General features: G+C 32.7%; 2 protein-coding genes across 3 annotated transcripts in view; both read left to right on the top strand.

Annotated features, from left to right (window-relative positions):
• Positions 1–16: 16 nt before the first annotated feature.
• LOC107008266 (protein indeterminate-domain 4, chloroplastic-like) lies at positions 17–8,765 on the top strand. 2 transcript variants are annotated; one of them, XM_015207227.2, is made up of 5 exons: positions 17–496; positions 1,412–1,808; positions 4,295–5,274; positions 5,715–6,096; positions 8,508–8,765. In XM_015207227.2, the coding sequence occupies exons 1-4, from the start codon at positions 298–300 to the stop codon at positions 6,059–6,061; spliced, it is 1,923 nt and encodes a 640-aa protein (XP_015062713.2). In that variant the 5' UTR covers positions 17–297; the 3' UTR covers positions 6,062–6,096; positions 8,508–8,765. The 2 variants fall into 2 exon arrangements, with proteins under 2 accessions (XP_015062713.2, XP_015062712.2); XM_015207226.2 differs by having other exon boundaries at positions 17–500.
• Positions 8,766–11,915: 3,150 nt separating this feature from the next.
• Positions 11,916–23,413, top strand: part of LOC107008581 (protein ACCUMULATION AND REPLICATION OF CHLOROPLASTS 3) — a 17,842-nt gene continuing 6,344 nt past the window's right edge. Inside the window, exons 1-14 of the mRNA XM_015207681.2 lie at positions 11,916–12,413; positions 14,230–14,288; positions 15,183–15,247; positions 16,582–16,716; positions 17,537–17,585; positions 18,075–18,187; positions 18,351–18,422; positions 19,075–19,185; positions 19,454–19,635; positions 20,635–20,892; positions 20,995–21,059; positions 21,198–21,595; positions 22,034–22,138; positions 22,424–22,561. Coding sequence (XP_015063167.1) covers positions 12,058–12,413; positions 14,230–14,288; positions 15,183–15,247; positions 16,582–16,716; positions 17,537–17,585; positions 18,075–18,187; positions 18,351–18,422; positions 19,075–19,185; positions 19,454–19,635; positions 20,635–20,892; positions 20,995–21,059; positions 21,198–21,595; positions 22,034–22,138; positions 22,424–22,561 — 2,106 coding nt within the window. The 5' untranslated portion in view covers positions 11,916–12,057. The remainder of the gene's footprint in view (positions 12,414–14,229; positions 14,289–15,182; positions 15,248–16,581; positions 16,717–17,536; positions 17,586–18,074; positions 18,188–18,350; positions 18,423–19,074; positions 19,186–19,453; positions 19,636–20,634; positions 20,893–20,994; positions 21,060–21,197; positions 21,596–22,033; positions 22,139–22,423; positions 22,562–23,413) is intronic.

Genomic DNA, 23,413 nt, shown 5'->3' with positions numbered 1-23,413 from the left:
ATATGACACCTAGAAGAAACATAGAAGAAAAAACCTCATTGGCATCTTTTTAGAAAAAATTTCATTTATAGCAAGTTGCTCTCTCACCATGGGATAATTCTTAGCTCTCTCTTTTTTTTTTTTCCTCTCACTCTCACTCACTCATTCACTCATTTTCATTAGCTCAAAAAAAAAAAAAGTTTTGCTAATTAATTAGCAATAATTTTATTTTATTTTTTGTTTTTGTTTTTGAAGATAAGGTTTGTAAGGGGAATTATTTTTTCTTGAATTCATTTTTTTTGAGTGAATTCAAGAAAAATGTCAGGAGAACCTTCATCAATTATGTTTCTTGCAATGAGAGAAGAACAACAACAACAGCAACAACAACAACAACACGAAGTTCTTCTTCATCATCAACAACAACAACAACAACATCATGGCGAACCGCCTTCTTCATCAACAATTCAATCACAACAACAAGCAACAAAAAAGAGAAGAAATCAGCCTGGAACACCAAGCAAGTATCTTATATATATATACTAAAAGTTTTTTTTTTTAATAAAAAATAATTTTTAAAAAAGGGGGTTTGAATTTTTCCTTTTTTTCATGAAAAAAAGAAGGTGATTTGATAGTAAATTCAACTTTACAAAGAAGAAAAAAGAAACCCTAGTCAATCTTTGAAAGGGAATTCATGAGTTTTATGCAAGGAGGAAAAAAAACCACTTTATACACTTTTTGATCTAAATTTTCTATTTTGTTCAGACTCTTTAAAAGTATTACTGTCGATTATATATCGAATCCTGAAAAAGCTACTCATTTTTTGAAGATTTGTTATGGTGGCGGCGCTATTTTTAAAGAATTCCAGCAACATAAATTTTCTAGATATGTTGCTCGGAATCTTCAAATCAATTTTTGAAGAATTTGATATATTTATGTCAAACATTTATTTTTGTTATGGTGGAGGCACTATTTTTAAAGAATTTCAGCAACATAAATTTTCTAGATATATGTTGCTCGGAATCTTCAAATCAATTTTTGAAGAATTTGATATATTTATGTCAAACATTTTTTTTTGGTTACGGTGGCGGCGCTATTTTTAAAGAATTTCAGCAATATAAATTTTCTAGATATATGATGCTCGAAATCTTCAACTATTGAATTTTTGAAGAACTTGATACATTTATTCCAAATATTTATTAAAGGGTTCGAACAACAACCTAACAACATAAATTTTCTAAATATATCCTTCTCGAAATCTTCAACAACAAAAATAGTTAGAGTGTAATTTGTTGAATTAACCCTCTAAAACCTTTACCTTTTTTTTTTATCAATTCGATACACATATGACAACATTTTTTTTCTTTGAAGTATCTGAACAACATAAATTAATTCCTATTATTTGTTTATTTATTTTTGTTAATTTTTTTTTCAGATCCAGATGCAGAAATAATAGCACTATCTCCCAAGACCCTAATGGCAACAAATAGGTTTGTATGTGAGGTATGCAACAAAGGTTTTCAAAGAGAACAAAATTTACAACTACATAGAAGAGGACATAATTTGCCTTGGAAATTAAAACAAAAGAGTACAAAAGAGGTTAAGAGAAAAGTTTATTTGTGCCCTGAGCCAAGTTGTGTACATCATGAACCTTCAAGAGCACTTGGTGATCTTACTGGGATTAAGAAACATTATTCAAGAAAACATGGTGAAAAAAAATACAAGTGTGAGAAGTGTTCCAAGAAGTATGCTGTCCAATCTGATTGGAAAGCTCATACTAAGACTTGCGGTACGCGCGAATATCGATGTGATTGTGGCACCCTTTTCTCGAGGTATGTAGTGATTGTCTCGTCTAAATGTTTATATGCTGATATGTGGTTGTGGCACTCTTTTATGTAGTAATTGTCTCGTCTAAGAGTTTATGTGTTTATATGTGATTGTGGCACCCTTTTCTCAAGGTATGTAGCGATCTTCTCGTCTAAAAGTTTATATGCTAGTATGTGATTGTGACACCCTTTTCTTAAGGTATGTAGTAATCGTCTCGTCTAAATGTTTATGTGCTGATATGTGATTGTAGCACCCTTTTTTCAAATTATGTATGTAGTAATCGTCTCGTGTAAAAATTTAAGTGAAAGGATATATATATATATATAGGTAAAAATGAGGGTTTTTTTGGATCCCATTTTGGTACTAATAAACAATCATGTGATTTTGCCATTGTGGTAACCTTTTCTTGAAGTCTATAGTATTAACTGTCTCGTTTAAAAGTTTTAATTTGTTGATATGATCGAATATGAATAATATAAGTTTTTTTAAAAAAATAAATTAATTTATGGATATTTATTTTGGTTCTAATTAACAATCATGTGATTGTGGCACCTCTTTTTCTCAAAGTTTATGTATATATTAGTCATTTCATCTGAAAAATTAAATCGTATGGTAGATAGAGTTCAAGAATACGTCATCACTAAAATCGTGGAAAATGTGATAGGAGTTTATATGAAAAAAATCGCGAATTTCTAGTAGTAAAAAGAGAGTTTCTTGATTTTTGTTTGTTTTGTGTACTTACGATTTGTGCTACTAAAATCACTTGTGATACATACGATCATTTCGCTTAAAAGTTTAAATTGTTAGAGAAAAATATCACGATCGAGATTAGATTTTATTTTTAAAAAAATTATGGCTACACACCCAATTTTGGTACTAACAATGATGAGGATTATAATAGCTCAAGTGAAAATATATAGCTATGACTATCTTCTTTGATTTTAGGGCTTTTAGATTCCCCAAAAGTGATAAAAAAAGTTTTTTAAAAAATACTTTAATTAATGGAAAAAAGTTATTTCCAGCTTTTCCAACAGTTACATATTCTTTTTGGACTATCAATTTATTTTTTTTATTTTACCTTTTTGTCTTTTTTCTAATAGGTTTTGTTTTTGTCTTTGGATCTTTTTATTTGCTTGTACTACTACTAAAGTATTATTATTATTTTTATCCCATTTTATATTCATATTTTTCATTACCCATTTTTTCTAAAAAAAAAAACTAAAAAAGTAGAAAATTTCTCGCTATTTCACCAAATTTTTCATCGTGTATTTTATTAGTGTTGGTTATCGTAGAAATAACGTGGGAAAATCATGTTTTATCAGACGATTTTCCCATTGAATGGTTTTGTTTAATTGTTTCTTAAATTTTCTGTCAAGTTAAATTGTGTGAAAACATAAATTGAGACGGAAAAATAGTAGAAAATAATTATAATTGTACAAATAATTTATTTATTTTTTTAAATCTGAATTTTTCAGTCATTTTTTTTCCTAGGAATTATCGTCCTTTAACCGTTACTGCTATCTGTTTTTTCTTATTCACGTGTTGCTATGCCATGTAATTTTATTTTATTTTTTTGTCTTTTTTTCAAAATTTTTTTGTTTGTTTTTTTGTCTGAGTTGTATAGATGCTTTTTAAGTGTTTTTTTTAGAGTTCTTTCAACCACACCCCTTTTCATGATAATGTTTTATTTTATCGTCGATATGATTCAGTGAATGGAGTTATTTTCTATTTTAATTAGAGTTTTAGAGATAAAATTTGAGTGTAGAAAAAAATTTAAGGTTTCATTTGGTGCAAATTTGAAATAGTGAATTCTAATATGAGGCGGACATGGAAAATTAAAAAATAATATTTTATTTTATTTTTAGATTAAATTAATTATTATCTTTGAATTTTCTCCTTTTTTTTCACAATCCCTACTATTTTTTCAATGAAATTTCACTATCATATGTAGTATTTTCAGTAAGCTAAAATGGACTCATACTTCTGATTTTATAAAGTTTTTCTTGAGTAGTGAGTCAGTGTATTGTAATCGAACTTCATTATTTCGTAAGGATAGAACTAAGGTTCGTGTATCTGACCCACCGTTCTTAGACTCTATTTGTATATGTGAATATACTGAGTATGTTATTATTGTTGAAGTTGATATAGAAGTTTTTTCCATTATTAATTATATGTTTGTATTATTATTATTTGATTCTTAATTGTCATAATCATCTAAGTATGGGACCACTTTGTACAAAATTATATTATTCAACTCATTTTCAAGTCCATATTTGTGTTTATTATTGACATTTTTGGTAAGTTTCAATGGTGTAATCAATTGTCTAAAAAAAAAAATCTACTAGCTACTTGACTAAAACATTCTTTTCACAGGACTCTACTTCTTTAATAAATAGTCCAAGTCTAGATTGATTATTTTTCTTTTTTGAATTGATCGTAGTATATATATAAAATACGATTTACTGACAGTATATATAACTTAAATATGCAGGCGTGACAGTTTCATCACTCATAGAGCCTTTTGTGATGCATTGGCACAAGAAAGTGCAAGAAATCCACCAAGTTTGAGTAGCATTGGGAGTCATTTATATGGAAGTAGCAACAACAATAATATAAGTTTAGGCGGCCTCTCGAAATTAAATTCCCAAATTCCAGATCATCATGAAATGCTTCATTTCGGAGGTAGCAACAACAACAACACTAGTGGCGGGGCCCACCACCATCATCATCAGAACCAGTTTGACAACAACAACAACAACAACAACAACAACAACCTCATTGGCTCGTCAGCTTTTCGTCCTTCAACTTCCTTTTTCCAACTTCCAGCTGATCAAACAAGTCATCAAGATTACGGGGTGATCAATAATAACAAATCATCAATCCATGGACTAATGCAACTTCCCAATCTCCACAACAACAACGCGAGTGTTGCTACTGGTTCTTCTAGCATATTTAACCTGAATTTCTTCCAGAATAACAACAACAACAACAACAACAACAACATCGTTGATAATGATCATAATAACACTATTTCTGGAGGTCTTGGTGGATTATTACTTCCTAGTCCTCATCAATTTAGCAACAACACTAGCGGTGAAGGTTCAAATAATTCATCGAATATTTTCTCAAGTGGTACCATTCTGAACGATCATCATCACCATCATCATCATCATATGAGTTCATCGATTCCTTCTCTTTATGTCTCATCATCACCGGCCCCACCTATGTCAGCCACCGCTCTCCTCCAAAAAGCGGCTCAGATGGGTTCTACTACTAGTTGCAACAATAGTAGTACTAGTGCTTCATTGCTTAAAGCATTTGGCTCTGTTGCTGGTGTTGGTGGTTCATCGTCTAGCATGACAAAATCTGATCTTCATCCACCGCCAGCTGTCAATTTTGGCGGTGTTTTCGGCCATGAGGACCCTATGGGAGCTGGAAATCATCTTCATGGCCTAGTTGTTAATGCTTACGGTGAGTACTAATGCTTGAAATATATGATTATCTCGTTTAAATATTAAAATATTTTTATTTATTTAATAATATCTTCATTACAACCTTCTTACTCGCTAGTCTTGTTCTCTTTCTACAACCCAAAAACATGAAAAAATTGATAAAATTACAAATAGCCACTTTTTCAACTCCTGAAATTAAAAAAATAATCATTATCGTCGTCATAGATTTTGAAATTTCATTTCTAACAACGGAATTTCAAACTCGATGACATTGATCATCTTTTTTTTAAATCATAGCGGTTGAAAATGGCTAGACCTCGTTATTACTATTGAAAATTTGTTCATTTTTTTATATGATTCAAGTACGTAAAAATACTTTTAATATATACCATGTTAACATATTTAACTAAACATCTTATTTATTTTAATACTTAATTATGTTTTCAACATACGTTACAGGTCCACAAGACCAGAATCAAGACTATGGAGGAGTGGTAGGAGGGTACAATACCAACAACAACAACAAGATGAATAGTTATGATCAACCACCACCACAAAAGAAGCAAATGATTGGTAAACCCTTTTCAATGGACATTGCGATGGGTGAAGAAGCTAATAGGTTGACAAGAGATTTTCTTGGAGTTGGAGAAATTGTGAGAACTATGAGTGGTGGTGGTGGAGGATTTAGTAGCAGCCAACAACAAATGAGTTCATTGGATAATAATAATAATAATAATAATTTTGAGAGTAGAAAAAATCAAAGTCATCATCATCAACAACCTTTTGGAGGTGGCACTTTTCAATGAGTAAATATAAGACATACATCCACCAAAAAGTACAGGTAATATTAAAATATTATTATTTTTTCTATTTCATTTTACGTATTTTAATTTGACTTTGACTGATTATTTGTGGAAATTTTACATATAAAAAAATTGTGAATTTAAATGTTTTTATATGTGATGGGATGAATGAGATATTTTCATTCTGTTTCATTTTACGTATTTGAATTTGACTGATTACTTGCAGAACTTTTACATATAAAGATTTGTGAATTTAAATATTTTTATATGTAGTGGAATGAATGAGATATTTTCATCTTTAAGCATAGTTGAGACATTGGTACTTTTATGATGTTTCATTTTAATGTGTTTTAATTTGATTGACCGTGAGAAACTTTAAAATATTTTTAGATGTTTTATATGGAGGGATGTATGAGATATTTTCGTCCTTAAGCATGGTTAAAATATTAGTGTGTATGTGTTTCATTTAATGTATTTTAATTTGACTGATTATGTACGTAGTTTGAAGATATATATAAAGAAGTTTTTAAAATTAAAATCGTAACTTTAAATTAAAAGTTATAACATGTGAAAGAAAAAGGGTAAAGAGTTGTAGATCGTAAAGGGTGTGACGTATAGAAAGTCTACCATAATACAATCAATACTATCGACAGCTTACACGACTCGAACCTTGTGACATATAAGACATGCACAGATAATTTTATCATTGCCTCAAAACTCCTTTTTATAAAAAAACTCAATATGTATATAGTATCAAAAATAATTTTAAAATCTTGTGATTTTAAACTGTCAGTATATGTGATTTTTTTGAATACTAGTTCTTTCCTTTGGTAGAAACATGCCTGTCTGAGTGTCAATCTGTATGTCTGTTACTTTCCTTTTGGCTGCAATTTTTTTTGGTTGAATAGTTTTTCTTTTGTCTAATTCTGTAGATTATACTTCATAGCACACCATTTTCAAAAGTACTTTATAAAATAATCAATTTATCTAATATTTTTTTTTTAAAAAAAAGTAATATAAATATATATACACACGCTATTATGCTATTAAAGATTCTCGTGAAATGATAAGTATGTTTTAGATTGAGTATTTGGGTGTCGAATGGTTTTTGGTAGGAAATGTTTTATCTTTTATTCTAGAATAGGACATTCGATATGAATCTGAATTAGTGAGATCGATTTTAAGTAATAGATGTCTAACACGGAGTGGAAAAACAAAAAAACAGATTTCAGAATATGTGGGGAGTGAAGGTCACATGTACATGTATAGATAATAATATTCCTTTGTTGTTTACATGTCTTGTCCCTCTCCAATTGCCCCCCTATTGTGCTGTTTTTCTTCATGTGAATGCATGTACTAAGTCACGGGGTGCTGCCTTATTGGCACTTTGGATACTCTAATATAGTGATATATAATATATGAAATAGTTTTTCTATATCAGTATAATTATGATTCTTAGCTATATGTTAGAAGGAAAGAGAGACGAGAGAGATTGGAGAAAGGTGAGTGATACTGGAAGAGGAAGGAGAAAGACAGGAGAGAGATGGGGCGGAAGGTAGAAAGACGGGAGAGAGAGAGGGCAGAGAGAGGAGAAAGACGGGAGAGAGATAGGGCAGAGAGAGGAGAAAGACGGGAGAGATAGGGCAGAGAGAGGAGAGAGATGTGGCAGAGAGTAGAAAGACGGAGATGGGGCAGAGAGAGGAGAAAGACGGGAGAGAGAGGGGGCAGAGAGGAGAGAGACGGAAATCATCCTTTTAAGATTTTATTTGTCAGATTATAATAAATTTGTTATTATTAATTGTTTATTTGTTTGTTCAGAATAATTTAATTTGATTTATACATGAGTGTCAAATAATGAATTATTGAACTGAATTTAAGCAAATTCAAAAAAGTTGATAAGTTGATAAATAGATGAGTCAGCGACCCCTAAGAGTTACTAGTGTTAAAATGATTTAGGTTAAAATGGACTAAATAAGAAGTAATACTCCAATACGTCGAACTTTTGCCAACGTTCTTTTTTTAATTTTCTATCGACTCAAGTTTTGAATATGATGAATTTGACAAGATCAAATTGTTTGAGTTTTTGTATTTTCTAATCATTAGCCTATCCAAATTTAAATGAATTGAACGCGTCATATTGTATCATCTGCATTTTTCGAAATACCTCATATTCTCTTTTCCACCACCCTATACCCCTAGCTATCCACTTCCACCTCTCATCGTATTTGTTTATATTTTATATAAATGATTTCAGAATAGTATTTTTTGCTTAATATTAAATAAAAAAACAGACAAAAAAATTTACTTATTTTCCTGAAAACATTTTCCTTCGAACGGAAACACACCAATAATCCTCTATTGCTTGTAGATTTAACACATTGTTAATTATTATTATTATTATTATTATTATTATTATTTTGTTGATAAAATTTTATGTATATTTTTGCAGGGATCCATGAAAAGGTTTTTAGCTGTAGATTAATGAAGAAGTTCTCTAGAAGATTTTTGCTGGAAATTAGAAATACCTTTATTTCTAGAGATAAGCTTAAATTAGAAAAAAAAAAAAAAAGACAAACAAAACTTTGGGAGTTTTTTTAATATTTTCTTTAGTTGTTGAATTTCTTTTTTGTTTTTTTATTTTGGTTCGATAGGCCAAGATACAAGTATTAACTGCACAAAATTATTAGAACTTTAAACTTTGTTTATCTGATGATAGATTTATATAAATAGTTCTTAAATATCGCAAATCTGAGTAATATATAACATGAATCGCGCCCTCCTACTCATCGGGGCCTGGCCCGACGCCGTTCGACCGTGTGTGCTGCCCAAAGGCGATGATGGCATGCCACGTCCGACGCCGAGTGTCCTTTGATATTCGACTCTTTCCTTCCAAACACGTTGTTTAGTTAGTTTAAATATAATATTTATTTTGATTTGTTTTTTAAATTTTATCATATCGTATTGTTAACTCATTGTTAGGTAATAATGAAAAGTATCATTTGTGTAGCGGTCGACTTAGTGTGATGGTATTATTATCTTAATTTTTTCTTTACTTAATTATTTAACAAATCTATGTTCTTATTTATCCATTTTTTTTTATAGTAGCTCTACCATAAACCTTACTCTTTTTTAATATAGATTTATTCTTCAAATTATCGATGATAATCTAATCAAACATTATATTTATTTAAAAAATATAATACAATTCATTATCAAAACAATACGTAACGTAACCATACAATAAAGAAAGACTACAAGTTGTTCCTCTCTAAATTCATGAATTCAATAACAAATAGACACAAATTAATCTACGTATGGTGTCTTACATGACAATTTGTGTTCTAATCATGTCTTGTACGATACGTGAGTCTACTTATTTAATTATTTATATACATCCAAAATTAAAGATATAAATATCATCTTAAATAAGAATAAAAGATGTATTTATATATTATGCCTAATTAAATCGAAGATACTTTGCAGATCCACAAATATTTGGTAAATTACATCCAACCAAATGCAAGTAGCTGCATGGCTCATCCAAAAAGCCATATACACATATATTATTATTATTATTATAATAATAATAATAATATAGTATATGATATATACATCAAGTGGACCTAATACTTTACACGTTTTATATATATATTGAAAACTACAATTGATATATGTCAAGTGGACCTTCTATTTTGTGTAGGGCTTCGAATCACCCTCATGTATAGTACATGTTTGGATTATAAAATGAAATGATAATTATTATCGGAATTTATGGCGGGATGAATAGAATTTTTTCGTTTTTAGTTCCTTAAATGAAAATATTTTAATAGGAAACATCTTTCTTTATAGGCTAGCTTTATACATAATAAACTCAGGCCGATCGCTATTGAAGAAACGTGTAATTATTTAATCTAAAAGATTAAATTTGTTAGAAATCAGAACACATATTTTTATTTATTAAATCATGTTAGTTCTTTTGCCATCGAAATTACAAAGTGAGCAATAAATATCGAATGGAAAAAAAAGTAATTGGAAATTATAATATATTATAAATTAGTATTAGCTAAGCTAGGTAGTTTTCATGGAATATTTGGACATATAAGTACACACAACATAGAGAACAAATATATGCTTGAGATATATTGTGTTTCACGTTATAATATTCGAGGAATATTTGTTATAATGTTTAGGTTGTGTTTGGTATGGTGAAATATATTTGTCAACTTTTTTTAATGTTTGTTTGTTAAAAAAAAATTGAATTTTTTTTATTTTATTAAAATGATTTTCCTAACGAAAGTAAGGAAAACAAGTTATACAAATAACATTCTGTAGTAATTGTATTTTTACTTTTCAATACTCCTCATCTTCACTCCCACATTCGTAAAAATCAGTGGTTCCTCCCGTTCTACTTCTACGATAACTGTGTAGGACCATCCGAGACATATTCAATTCTATTCAGGCAGGATAATCATAATCCCTACCATCATCGATCTTCACCTTTGTGCTTTTATAGTAGTAGTTATCTAAATTATATATAAATAATTTTAAAAATATCATTTTTTTATTGATCACGCGAAAAAAAATACGTAACAAATTCACTTAATATAGTTATCTTTCTAAAAAAAATTATATCAAAAGAACATTTATTTCCCTTCGCCGAATATTCTCCATGCAATATTTGGGATCAATGACCATTTATACTAGTCACTAGTTATTAGTATATTTATTTTATTTATTTGTTTCTATTCTATTTCACTCATGTGCTTATCGATTTATTTGATTTAGTTATGAATATTATTAATTTGATTTATTAATTATCGGATTTTTAATTGCAAAACTGATAATATAATCAATAAGATTTTGATTACCGAGTTATCAATCATTAACCGTTAATTGTTTGATTATCAGGTTGTCTGGATCATTTTCTACACAAATTTGTTGATTATTATTTTATGAGGAATTTTTCAAAATGACTATAGGTTGGTCTAATTAGAGATATATCTATAGTTACTTAATTATGATTCATATCTACATGTTAGAAGGAGGAGACAGACGATCGATACTGAGAGAAGGAGGAAAGAGGTGACGAGATTTGGAAGAGAGAGGCGAGAGAGAGGATAAATACATGTCGTATTCGTTGTACCACGTGTATATAATTTGTATCAACAAATACAATTGTATCAAGTTATATCATGTCGTATCAACAAATAAATTGTATCAAGTCTATGTATTCCTTATATATTTACTTTGTCTCAAAAGTCTATGTATTCCTTGTATATTTACTTTGTCTCAAAAGTCTATGTATTCCTTGTATATTTACTTTGTCTCAAGTGTATCAACGAATACAATTGTATCATGGTATATATTCTACGTGTATTCACTTTATATAAAGTGTACCAACAAATATAATTATAGCAAGTGTACAATGAATATAACCTTATTAATTGTGAACGAATACGCTTATATCAAGTGTACACATTTTGTATCACACGTTGTATACTCTTTTAAAAATATGATTGATATAATATTACATCTCTCCGTCGTTCATGCACAGTAAGAATTTAAATATGAAATCGAATAGACAAAACGAAGAAGAGAGGTTTCCACCATCTCTCGCCAAATTTGTATCAGGCGAGAGATAGAAAGGAAGAGGATGAGAAAGGGAGAGATGGGAGATTGAGGCGAGAGTTAAGGGATTAAATCGTATCTGTTAATATAATATTACATGTTTCCTTCGTTCATACATACTAAGAATTTGAATATGAAGTCGAATAGACAAAACGAAGAAGAGAGGTTTCCGTCATCTGTCGCCAAATTTGTTTCGGACGAGAGATAGAAAGGAAGGGGACGAGAAAGGGAGAGAGGGGAGATCGAGATGAGAGTTAAGGGACTAAATCGTATTTGGTAATACTTTGAGGGCCTTACTAGCATTTATTTCTAGATTTTTTCACCACCTTCTTCTTCTTCCCCAATTTTTCAATTGCTCTCTGTTTACTACTATGGACCTTCTACTTCCGATTCCGGCGAGACTTTCTACATTTTCACGCGCCGCCGTGTGTACTTTTTCTCCGACGAAGCCTTTCAATTCCAGCTCATTTACATACCGGAAGGTTAGATTTAGAGTGGATTGCAGTACGAAGCCTGTGCGAGTGGAAACGAACTCGAATTTCAACAGAAGAGATAGTAATAACTGTGAAGTGAAACGTGAAGATGATGATATAGCGGAGGCAGGCGGTTTGAAGAATGTGTGGGAAGAGACGGAGTTTGTGGAGGTGTTTGGAATTGGAAGCAGGAAAGACGCTCTGCTTGAGTTCTGCTTGGCTTCACCTTATCTTTCTCCGGCATTGAGATTTTGGTATGCTTTCTGAATGTACCTTTTTTTTCCGATTATTTGTCAATGTAGGGTTATAGCCGTGCATATACACTATCCTGCTCAGGCTCCACTTGTAGGATTGTTTTAGCCTGTTTGGCCATGCTTTTGAAGTTTGTTTATTCAGAAAAGAAAGTACTTTTTGTTTGAAAAAAGTACTTTTAGAGATTATCTCTTTTTAATTAGCTAGTCAATTTTGAAAAGCATTTTTAAAACCAATATTAGAGCATCAATTTGTGATTTGCCAACAACATACTCAATGTAATCTTGCTTGTGGTGTGGGAAGGTAGAGTGTTTGGACCTTATCCCTATTATCCCTACCTTTGAGAGGTAAAGAGGTTGTTTCCGACAGACCCTCGACGGAAGGAAAAACATTTCAAAGAAGGTCGAAAAAAGAAATAGTGGAAGTGAAGGAGCCATAGTAAAATACAATGGTGTGATTTTGCCAAGGTTCTAAAAGTGATTAGGGAGAAAACACTTATACTAGTACTGCAAATCACTTGCTTTTTTTCCTAGAAGCTTGGACCAACACCTTAACTTTATAAAAATAAGCATTTTTGGCTTCCTAGAGGCTTGTTCAAACAGGCTATTAGTTTTGATTGTGGTTTGGGATATAGTTAAGTAATGGATGAGAAGTTAGCTTGATGGAGAAAATATCCCATCAAAGTTTTGAAAGTTAAGTACTTTAACGAAATTTTGATTCTTGAAAGCTGTGAAAATGGGGTGGAAGTTGAATGGTGTTTACATTTTGCGTGTTCCATGATGGAAATAGTTCCATAATTGGACCGAAGGGAGTGGTAAATACAATAGATAGTTTATGCATCCTCTTATCTATAAGTTATGCGATATAAACCTGGGGGTGCTAAAGTCTGCATTTTGATGCTATATATACATTTATCCATTGTACCTTCCTATAGCAATTAGTACACTATACCTATTCGGCTATTCCTGAACTTGCTTGTCTGATACATGATTTACATGTAAGGTTAGTGTCAATTAATTACTTTCATGGCCTTACCACCCTTGTTTTAGCATTAAGAAGTTCAATGTTGTGAGGAACTTCCCGTATACTAAGGAACACTAGTATGAACTAAATTTGACCTCTTCTTGCCCTAACATACACCAGTTGTCCAATAAGTAGCAAAGGAGAGAAGTAGTACTTACCCGTTCAACAAAAAAGTAGCAAATGAGAAAAATGTGCAGTTTTTCTACTTATTTTTGTCATAGTGATGGTTCAGTTTTCTAGCCTCATTAGCATTCTGTTAGTTGGATGTTGGGATTAAATGGATTGAGTTTCATTGTATAATGGCAATAGTTATGAAAGGGGAGGAATGCCGATGGACCAGAGTGCAAAGTGCATGAAACTCTTTGCAATCCAACAAGTGATGCGTGAAGGGAGTTGAGCCTTGTAGAGATGATATAAATTGGGTCATTGCTGAAAATATTAGTAGTTCTTGGAAAGCTGGAAGAGAAGAAATGTACGAGCATTTGATGTGAAGTACCCAAATCATAATATAGGAAAAAGAATGTTCTTCTAGTTCCATTCATTTTGGTGCAAGCAAGCAATTTCTATTGGAATCTCTATTTAGTCATGTTTTTAGGAGGATCCTTGTGCATTTTATGACATTTTTTGAATTATCGAAAAAAGTAAAAAACTGCCCCTTTTTTAGATAAGTAACAAGATAAATTGACTTCATTTTTTCCTAGAATGTAATGCTTTCTCAAAGCTACTCGTGTGAAACATAATTATGCAGTATTAATTTCTGAAATGTTGCCGATGTTCTTGTGATGTTATGTACAGGAATGTTCTTGTGAAAGACTCTGAGAAGGTGCTATTACAAGAGAAAGTGCCTATAGAAGGTGAAATGTTTTATTTTGTTGTTTTTCCTTTCTGTTCTCCCTGTTCCATCTTCTTGCTCAAAATAGTATTCTTCTTGATATGGAAGTTGTCTGGGGATTACGTGGTTGTTTTCAAGCACTTAATGAGAAGAAAAGTAAAAGTTGCTACCCAGTTGCTTTCATCGTAATTATATAGCTACCCCACGTATATCACCTACTCTTATATTGCGGGGTAGCATCTTTATTATGGGGGGAGCTGATGAGATGGTTTGCTATTGAGTGGGTAATGCCGAGAACTGTGAAAGAAAATATGTTTAGGCTGGGTTTTTAGAAGACGGTGGAGGAGATGCAGGGCATGTAAAGTTGCACCTTTAGCACTGATATGGACCATATGGAGAGAGAGGAACAAGAGAGCTTTTGATGAAATAGAAGATGTTGTACACTTGAGAAATAGCCTCTTTTTCCTTTAGTTTTTTCTGGTGCACCCATGAAGTTACTTTTTGTATAGATGATCGGGGTGGCTTTCGTAGGAAATCATTTATTTTTGAATGATTTTTTACTTGTTGGTAATACCTTTGTATACGGAAGTTAATGCTCTTTTGTTTATAATATTCTTACTTCATCTGGAAAAAAATAGTTATTATCCCACATGGATTATGCAAGAGTTCTCGAAGAAGTTAATAAACATCTTGAGCAATTCCAGTCAATGCCTTAAGGTGGTGGGTTTGATGCTTAGATTCTTCCCCATGCCAAGAGATCCTTATGCAGCTTTAAAATTTCTTGATACCTTTTAAGATGAGTCATGAGCCAAGCTCTAAGATTGTCCAACTACTGTTCTTGTCTATCTTGTTCTTTGCTGCCTCCTCCCCTTCTATCTGTTATGAACTTAAGCTGTTCTCATAACTTCTTTTGCAGATGTTTCTTCAAGAATTGTGGAAGTTCCATCAGCAATAAATTCATGTTCCAAAGCAGTTATACTTGTTTGTACATTCCTCAACTCTTATCCCTAAGATCTCCTTTTATTACCAGTGATTATTGAGTAAAGGTACTATCTAATGTGAATTTAATGAAAACACTCACTTGGATGGGTAACATAGGACGGTGTTCCTTTGTTTTCCGCTAAGGCAGACATGAGTAGCGGACAAGAGTCAGGGAATGCGCGTAAATGGTCATGAATAAGATCACGGACCGAGGATTTGCTCTGTTCTTGAACAAAATCATGTGTCTATATCTTCAGTTTTAGTATCTAGTACTTCCCGGCTTATTGTGAAAGTAACTTCAGCATCTATATAGAGGGTTAAAGTATTGTTGTATTAGAATGGCAAGAGCAAACACATGCATGATATGCAGGGGCTTCAATGATTTTCTACTGCTTAGACTTCATCATAAGGTTTATATGGATATCTAAGAAATCATATCTGAAATATGTCCAAAATTGCAGCAGATGAGTAACAAAGAGGTGAAAGGAGAGAAACATTAGGAATCTTTCCTTGATTTCTTCCTTAAGGTATTTGCAGAAGCTGCAGCACTAGAAACTGATGTTATAAATCTTAGAACATGTTTCAAAGAGTAAGCAATTTGACTTATATGATTTACTGTACTTCCTCCTATCTCTCTGAGTTAACAAGTGCCGTTTTAAACCTAAAAGAATTTTGGAACATGTGCTGTAGTCATAACCTGATCAATCCTCCAATTTGAGTTGCTGAGAGGTACCTTGATAAACCACTGAACCAAGCGCTGGCATAACTTAAGTCACAAGCTACACAACGCTACTATGACCAACAATGCTTGAACTATTAAGCTCTATATTGTTGCTTTTGAATGTCTCTAGCTACAATGCTACTTTATGTTCAGGGTCGAAACTTTCTTGTGAAGAAATGTGAATGATTTCTACCTTAAGAGACCTCAAGTTTTTGTAGCTAAAGAGACACAGAAATCTGTTTTGCCTCTGATTTACCTTTTGCTTTCAAATAGAGGCTGTCCTATTGAACAGTTCGATAGATAAGTCAGAATCGTATTTTTTCGAATTTTTGAGAGTATTGAATGAAACCATTGGCAAAATAAGAACGGAAGAAGTTGAATTGGCTTCACTTAGTAATGATGAAGTCAAAATGAAATATTTGTCTAGAGTCTTACAACTTTTAATTGGGGGCAGTAACTTCTTTGAGAAACTATGCCTGTGCTAGTATGAAAGGAAATGAAAATCTAGAAGATTTGTAAAGAAAACATTTTCTTTTTCACCATCTCAATTTTCGTTGCTTTAATTGTATGTTCTTTTTAGCCGAAATTGTTGTTTTCCTTGTTGCTTCTTTAGGTGGCTAGTGCAGCTTATGGCACCGATCATGTCCCAGCACTTGATATTATAAGGAAATTAAAGTCCAGAAATGGACTAGCCATCGGCATCATTCTGAAACCTTTCAGCTTTGAAGGACGAAGGCGCTATGATGAGGTATTATACTTTTGTTTTGGGAAATGATGCTGCTGAATAGATCTTTTTGTGGAAGGATATTAGGCGAAAAAATGCAAACAACAAAGTTGATTCATGATGGAAGCAATTTTATATTTAAATCCTCATTGGTTGTAAAGAATACGAGCCATTTGACAATGTTGTATGGACTAAGCAGTTTGTTGTTCTACTTTAAAGTAATGAAGATGCTCGAGATACACATATTGTATATGTCATACCTGTCAAAACATTGATAACCTATTGAGATGGTGTTTTATTTAATGTGTTCATGCATAAACAACTTGAAGTCATAAACACGGTGTACTATATTGTAGGTCATATGCTATGGTGGTATAGGTAGGCAAGAACATCTAAGGATATAGCCGTAGTGCATCATGCATTATGTTATCTAATGGGGAAAACTGATCAATGCTTTCTCATTTTCGGATTAAAACAGATCAATATACAACAGATATGCCACCTTTATCAATAATAGTTTTTTTTAAGATGATCAATAATAGTATTCCAGGTAGACCTACTGATTCACAAAAAAAAAGAAAGAAACATGGTAGACCTACAAATGGCTTTAGGTGCCCGTTTTATTTCATTTTACTTCTATCTTTATCTTTGATGGAATGGAGGACACTTCTAGAAGTTCAAGAAAGTTGGGGTTTATTTATGTTGAAAATACATTAGGCACTATTAAAGATGTTTGTGTTTGGAATTTGATTTTCCTTAGTTGAGTTTCAGTTTTCGAATGCTTTTCACAGTATTACCAGCCTTGTCTTTGACCAATATTCTTGATGGTTCATCCTACTTACAGGTCACGGATTTGATTGACAAACTTCAAAAGCATGCAACTGTTTGTATAGGTCAGTTGAACTTCACATATTACAGTATAAGCTTATCTGCAGTTCATACAAATTTGCCGATACTAATATCATAGGGGAGGTCCTTGCTTCTACACTGTTATTTTAGTGCACACTCATCCATTAGAAGTCTTAACGAGCACATGTCTACTTTGTCATTACTTTAATTACTTGCTGTTAAAGCTTTGCATGACTACAAGTGTCATTGAGATCAATTAAATTGATTATTTGTGAAAATTAACAGCTTTGCCAGTAATGGTTCAGCTATTCTGGAATACCTTTAATTCTTGAATGCATAATATGACGTTTTTTTGAAGATTGGGTGTTGTTTGTAGAGAATCATATCCTTTTTAGGTTTTACTGGGTATTCTTGTATGCGGGTGTTTTTATGCCCAAACTTCTAACAAAATTTATTACTTTATAGAAAGAAGAGTCTGTTAGCAACTCTGCCATAGTTCCCAGATTGTGATGTTTTTTAATTTGGGTTTGCAGTTATTGACACTGATGGTCTTCTCAAAAAAGATCTTTTAACTCTTGATGAAGCTTTGAAGACTTCATATAATGCTGTTCTAATGGCTGTTAATGCCATTTCAATTCTTATGTCTGTAAGTTGTTTTTTTCTCCAATAAATCTCTTGATTCTTTTTTCCTCTCTTTTCCTTTTCTTCTTTTTACTGCTTTCTGGCTCTTGTTTTCTTAGTGCTTGTACAACTTTTGATTAATGAATTTATCTAATATCTGTCTGTCTGTAAAATTGCAACAATAACAGGAGGACCACATAAAGCTTCTAGATGCGACAGATTGTGGTACAAAAGAACTGAGTGGTCCAGAGCTAATAAAAGTAAGAACTATAATCTTATTTTACGTAGTAAGTTGAATTGCTGATAACATAGATTTTATTTGGAGTGTGTCATCGCTAGTAGTTCTTATCCTTGGAAATCGCGGTTATGTACAACTTAGTAAATTTTCTTTGCTCTAGAGGCAATACTTTTGGTTGTCTTTCAACTTTTGTAAAGGTTGAAAATTGCACCTTCTGTTAGTTCTTAGAAAAGGAGTCGCTTTATAGGAGTTCAGATGATTTCATGAAAAAAATAAGAGTTGAGATAAATTTTTTTGGAAGAATGGAAAGAAGGAAGAAAAATTGAAGAAAAGGAGAAGAAGATTCATGAGGAGGAGAAAGAACAGAAAGTAAATTCATTCACCTTGTATTCAGACAACAACAACAAAATACGCAGTGTAGTCCCACAAGTGGGGAGACAGTAACTTATTCACCTTGTATTCAGACAAATTGAATTAATTCTTATTGGTGAGCAGAAGAAGAAATAGTGGATGTTGAAGTAATATACTCTAAATAAAAAAATGGACCATTTCAATCCAAAAGTTCTTAAATTGGACCCCTCTCTCATGAAATTTGAAGATTCTGTTGCGGAACTTCATACTTTTTCTTAATTTTTTTGTCTGCTCAAATTAAAGGCTAAAGTGATTATTTGCAGATTCTTGAAAGCTACAAAGAGGCAAAAACTGGATTTGGAGCTGGCTACAATGTCGAAACTTCAATTCTGCGAGCTGTATACGACTGCCCGTTCCTTGATTTGGGAGTGAAGGTCAGAAATAGTTCAACTATTTGTCAGAGTATATGCTTTCGGTTCCCATCCATCCACACTTACAGCTAGTAATTCCTGCTTTGGACTTATGACTTCAATCAAGTTTATTATATCCTTTTAACTTAATCACTTTTCACTAGTTTTATTGAAGGCATTTCCTGTAAGCCAGTATGGTTTCTCTCTCTATCTGACTCTCTCTCTCTAGACCTTGTGGTCTTCTGACCTCCATTTTGACGCCTTTATCCTCTTTGCTTATGTTCTTTCTCAGGGGTCAAATGGTGTGGTTATATGCATCATTGCTAGTTCAGGTGTTGTAAATTTTAGTGATGTGCGTAACATCTTGCGCACGTTTCGCCAAACTACTGGATGTAATGGAGACATTGTGATATCAATTGTCCAGGAAGCCAATTTGGAGCCAAATTTAATAGTTACTACTGTAGTGACATGTGGGTAAGTTGTTAAATGAATGCTGAGCCAAAATCTATCCTCATCTTTTTGTTAAGAGTAGTTATATTTGTTTCATGAGATCTATCTTGTTTAGGGCTTGCTACTCTACAAATAGATCCTCCTCTAATTTGCTTATGGCACTTCATGAATGCGCATTATATGAATTGATCTCCTTAATATAGGGTAGGGGTGGCAATCACCTGGGATGTGTGGGTGGTGGGATGATGATGATGATTGTGGACTGAGCTGTAATTGTTCTGTACAAGATGGTTAAGAGAGTAACTTATCAAAGGGACAACAACAACATAACCAGTGTTATCCCATATGTGGGGTCTTGGAAGGGTAGAGTGTACGCAGAGCTTACTCCTCCCTCGTGGGGGTAGAGAGGTTGTTTTAGAAAGATCTTAGCTCAGGTAACACATATCGAAGTAGTTTGAAAAAAATATACATAAGTAAAGAGGACATAACAAATAATAGGGGAAAACATTATAGAGCATTCAAAAAACAAGGAATAGTAACAATAGGCAATAGCCATATAAATGCGATAACTGAAGCACATGAATTAACAAGTAGTAACAGAAATCGTAGGACAAGAAACTACGAGAGTCCGTCGTTGGTTATTTTACCGCACATTGGTTTTAAGAACACACCATATCTGACATATATAACTATATTGAAGCTCTGATTTTTCCTTGGTGCTTTGGTTTAAAAAAAATATTTCCGGCAAAATATATTTTTTATGTGCGTACTGACTAATCAGTGAATGTCTAGTGCCTGCTATTGGTTGATATCAAGATACTGGAATTGTATCCTCTTGCCTTTTTGGTTTTGTTTGTGTGCCTGTATACTGTGTGTTTCTTTCTGTCTGGTTCTATTATTTGTTGGCACACTATTCACTTCAGATGTTATATCAAATGATTTGCTATAGAGTTTAACCTGTTCTTTTAGCGAATTCGCACTACTATCTAAAAATCCTAATTCTTGAGTATTTATTATTCATAGGTACGCTACACAGGAACCATCTGAAAAAAGTAGCTTATTTTCTAGACTAGCGCAACATATTCCTTTCATTTTTAATATCCTTAAGAAGCCAGATCCACCACTTCTAACTGCCAAAGAGAGTGAAATTGATGAGAGTCCAGAAACTTCTGATATGGCAGAATTTGTTTCTATGGATAATACACCTGAGGATATGTCCATCTATTCTGGGGAACTGCCGGCATTATTTCCTACCAATGGTGAAGAAACATCCTTTTTGAGGTCTTTTTCTACTCTTTTAGAACTATCTAAGTTCACCTTTGCTTAAATCATTCTTGGACGACTTATTGTGCTTGCTCTTAGAGAAAGTTTGTTGCTATGCAGAGATTATAATAATGTCTCTGATGAAAGGAAGATTGAACTGTCAAATTCTGATGTTGCAACTGAAGGTACATAATTATTTTCATGCAGTAGCATCTTGACATGAATGCAATAGATATTCATCAATTGCAATAAGATGAAAGTGGACAACAAAGTTATGAGCTTATAATGGAATAGTGAAATCCTGACCAGATTGAATTTTGCAGCACCTCTTGTTTTCAAAAGAGAGCTGCTCACAAGATGGAATCCGGGTCCAGGAAAAGACACTTTAGAAGGCTTAGCTACAGAAGGGACTGAAAACTCGGAAGCCAAAAACACGGTTGACAATACCAGCACCTACAAACTTCCAGTTGGTGTAAAGCATAAAGAACAGTTGCAAACTAGTGCAGGTTCCTCAAACTCAAGAAATTCGAGGAGGAAATCTGAAGAAAGTACAGGTGCACAGCCTAGAGATATCTCAAATCTATCTCAGGATGAAGTAGATGAAGATTACAGCGAAATTATTTCCGATGTTTACAACTCCAACCTTCCCTTAATTGAAAAAAGCTATGCCAGTGCCCCAAAAAGGAAAGGAGTTCTGACTACTCGGGCAGCCTCTATGCTGGTAAATAGCATCTCTTTTTTATCGTTACTATTATTTTATTAATCACCAAGTGTAACAACTTTACAAAGCCAAAGCTCACTGTCACACCAGCTGTATAACCTTACTCCAATTAACTAGAAAAGTAAAGACTGTACTATATGTCTAGTTCTAATTGTAGCTCTCACGTTACTTACAGAAGCTATTTCTCTTGCTATTCAATCTGGCATCATACTCTTTTTCTAAAAAATCCTTTGGTTTTGCATTTGTGTTTTGGTGCTTGTCCATCGTTTAAGCTGCAGGACATGGCACCAGAGCCATTTCCTCCTCCCTCCACCTCAAATTTATTCATGTATAGAGGAAGCTAGACATCTTAGTGTGTTGAATGGTTGTATGACAAGGTAGAATTATGTTGGAGAGTTTTGATGCAAAGTTAAATTTATTTTTTATCATCATACTCAGGAAGCTGAACGGGATTCAAAAAAGAAGTGGATCCCTGTAGTTGAAATGAAATACAGGGGAGGTATATACAGAGGTCGCATTGAAGGAGGCCTCCCTGAAGGAAAGGTACTTTGATCTATCTATTACAGTCTCAGAAAACTTGTTTTCTGGTCCGAAGTATTATGAAACATCTTTTTGAATATTTTTAACATAAAATTTTATGATTTGTAGTGCTTTTAATATACTTTAGCAGTACGTAAATTTATTTTCAAAAAAATCGTTATCTTAATTCACTCTGTAACTTAGATGCATTGACCTTAATGCTATGGACCCTGCCGCTCAACATTGGGATGATGAGTATATTTTTTTTTCTCGTGTTTGTCTGGATGAAGTGAATTTTGAATTTTATAGGGCTGCCTGTCTCTTGAAGATGGAAGCAAATACGATGGTATGTGGCACTACGGGAAGAAGTCAGGGTTGGGTACATTTTACTTCAATAATGGTGATACTTATCGGGGTTCATGGAGAGATGATCTCATGCATGGAAAGGTACTAATAATCCTTAAGTGCTTTTCAGAGTTTGATAGTTCTCTATTAATTTACTATACAAAAACTAGTGTGGGTGCACTTCTGCTGCATGTTATCAGCTTCTCATTCTATATTTCCTGTTGTTTCAGAAAGTTATAGTATTTCAATACGTCATGGATTCCCTCAGTTAATGAAAATTTTCTGTTTCCTTTATTAAAAAAGAACACCATGGATAGTGCGACACCTTTTCGAAATATACCAACCAGCATGCAAAAAAGCTTCCTAGGCACGCACGTGTCTATAGTAGAAAAAGAACCCGAGAGCTTTTTAAGAATGTGGAAACTCGTTTATGCATTAGAAGAGCGTGTTGGTTTTTGGTCAAACTTTTTACCTACTATATTTACGTTTTGGAAGACTGGGTGCTCTCTTTTAAGGACCATGTTTGAGATTATCCACTTTCTGTATATAATACTCCCATTTACATCAGTAAATTTTTTACTTCATCAAAAAACAAGCCAGACTATCCAAACACAAAAAGGCTTTTGGACACACTAAACTTAAGGAAAAAGTATTAATAATACCGTGAAACCACGTTATATCAACACCCTCAACTTAAATTCGTTGTTTGTCCTCAAGCGACACACTATGACTCAATACGAAATCTTTGTACAATAGTATCCATGTTTTATCCTTTGCAATCATTTGGCTATCAATCCCGATTAATCTCATCAAATCTATGCATGCTATCACTATTAGGCTTGAATTATGTGGGATCAGAACATGACACAGACTCACCATGCACTAACACCTATCCTCTTCAATTTCTCACCGAGGTGCTAACAATTCCGGTATTGCAACTAGTGTCCTCACTTT

This window comes from Solanum pennellii, chromosome 1 (genome assembly GCF_001406875.1).
Source record: "Solanum pennellii chromosome 1, SPENNV200".
Classification (NCBI taxonomy): Eukaryota; Viridiplantae; Streptophyta; class Magnoliopsida; order Solanales; family Solanaceae; genus Solanum; species Solanum pennellii.
Note: the sequence above shows the minus strand (reverse complement) of the source record. Positions and strands in the feature narration are given on the sequence as shown.

Bases quoted from the DNA above. Each gene is read 5' to 3' on its own strand.
- LOC107008266 (XM_015207227.2), top strand. From the start codon at position 298: ATGTCAGGAGAACCTTCATCAATTATGTTTCTTGCAATGAGAGAAGAA. The intron at 497-1,411 runs GCAAGTATCTTA...TTTTTTTTTCAG, and splicing joins AAATCAGCCTGGAACACCAA to ATCCAGATGCAGAAATAATA. The intron at 5,275-5,714 runs GTGAGTACTAAT...CATACGTTACAG, and splicing joins CCTAGTTGTTAATGCTTACG to GTCCACAAGACCAGAATCAA.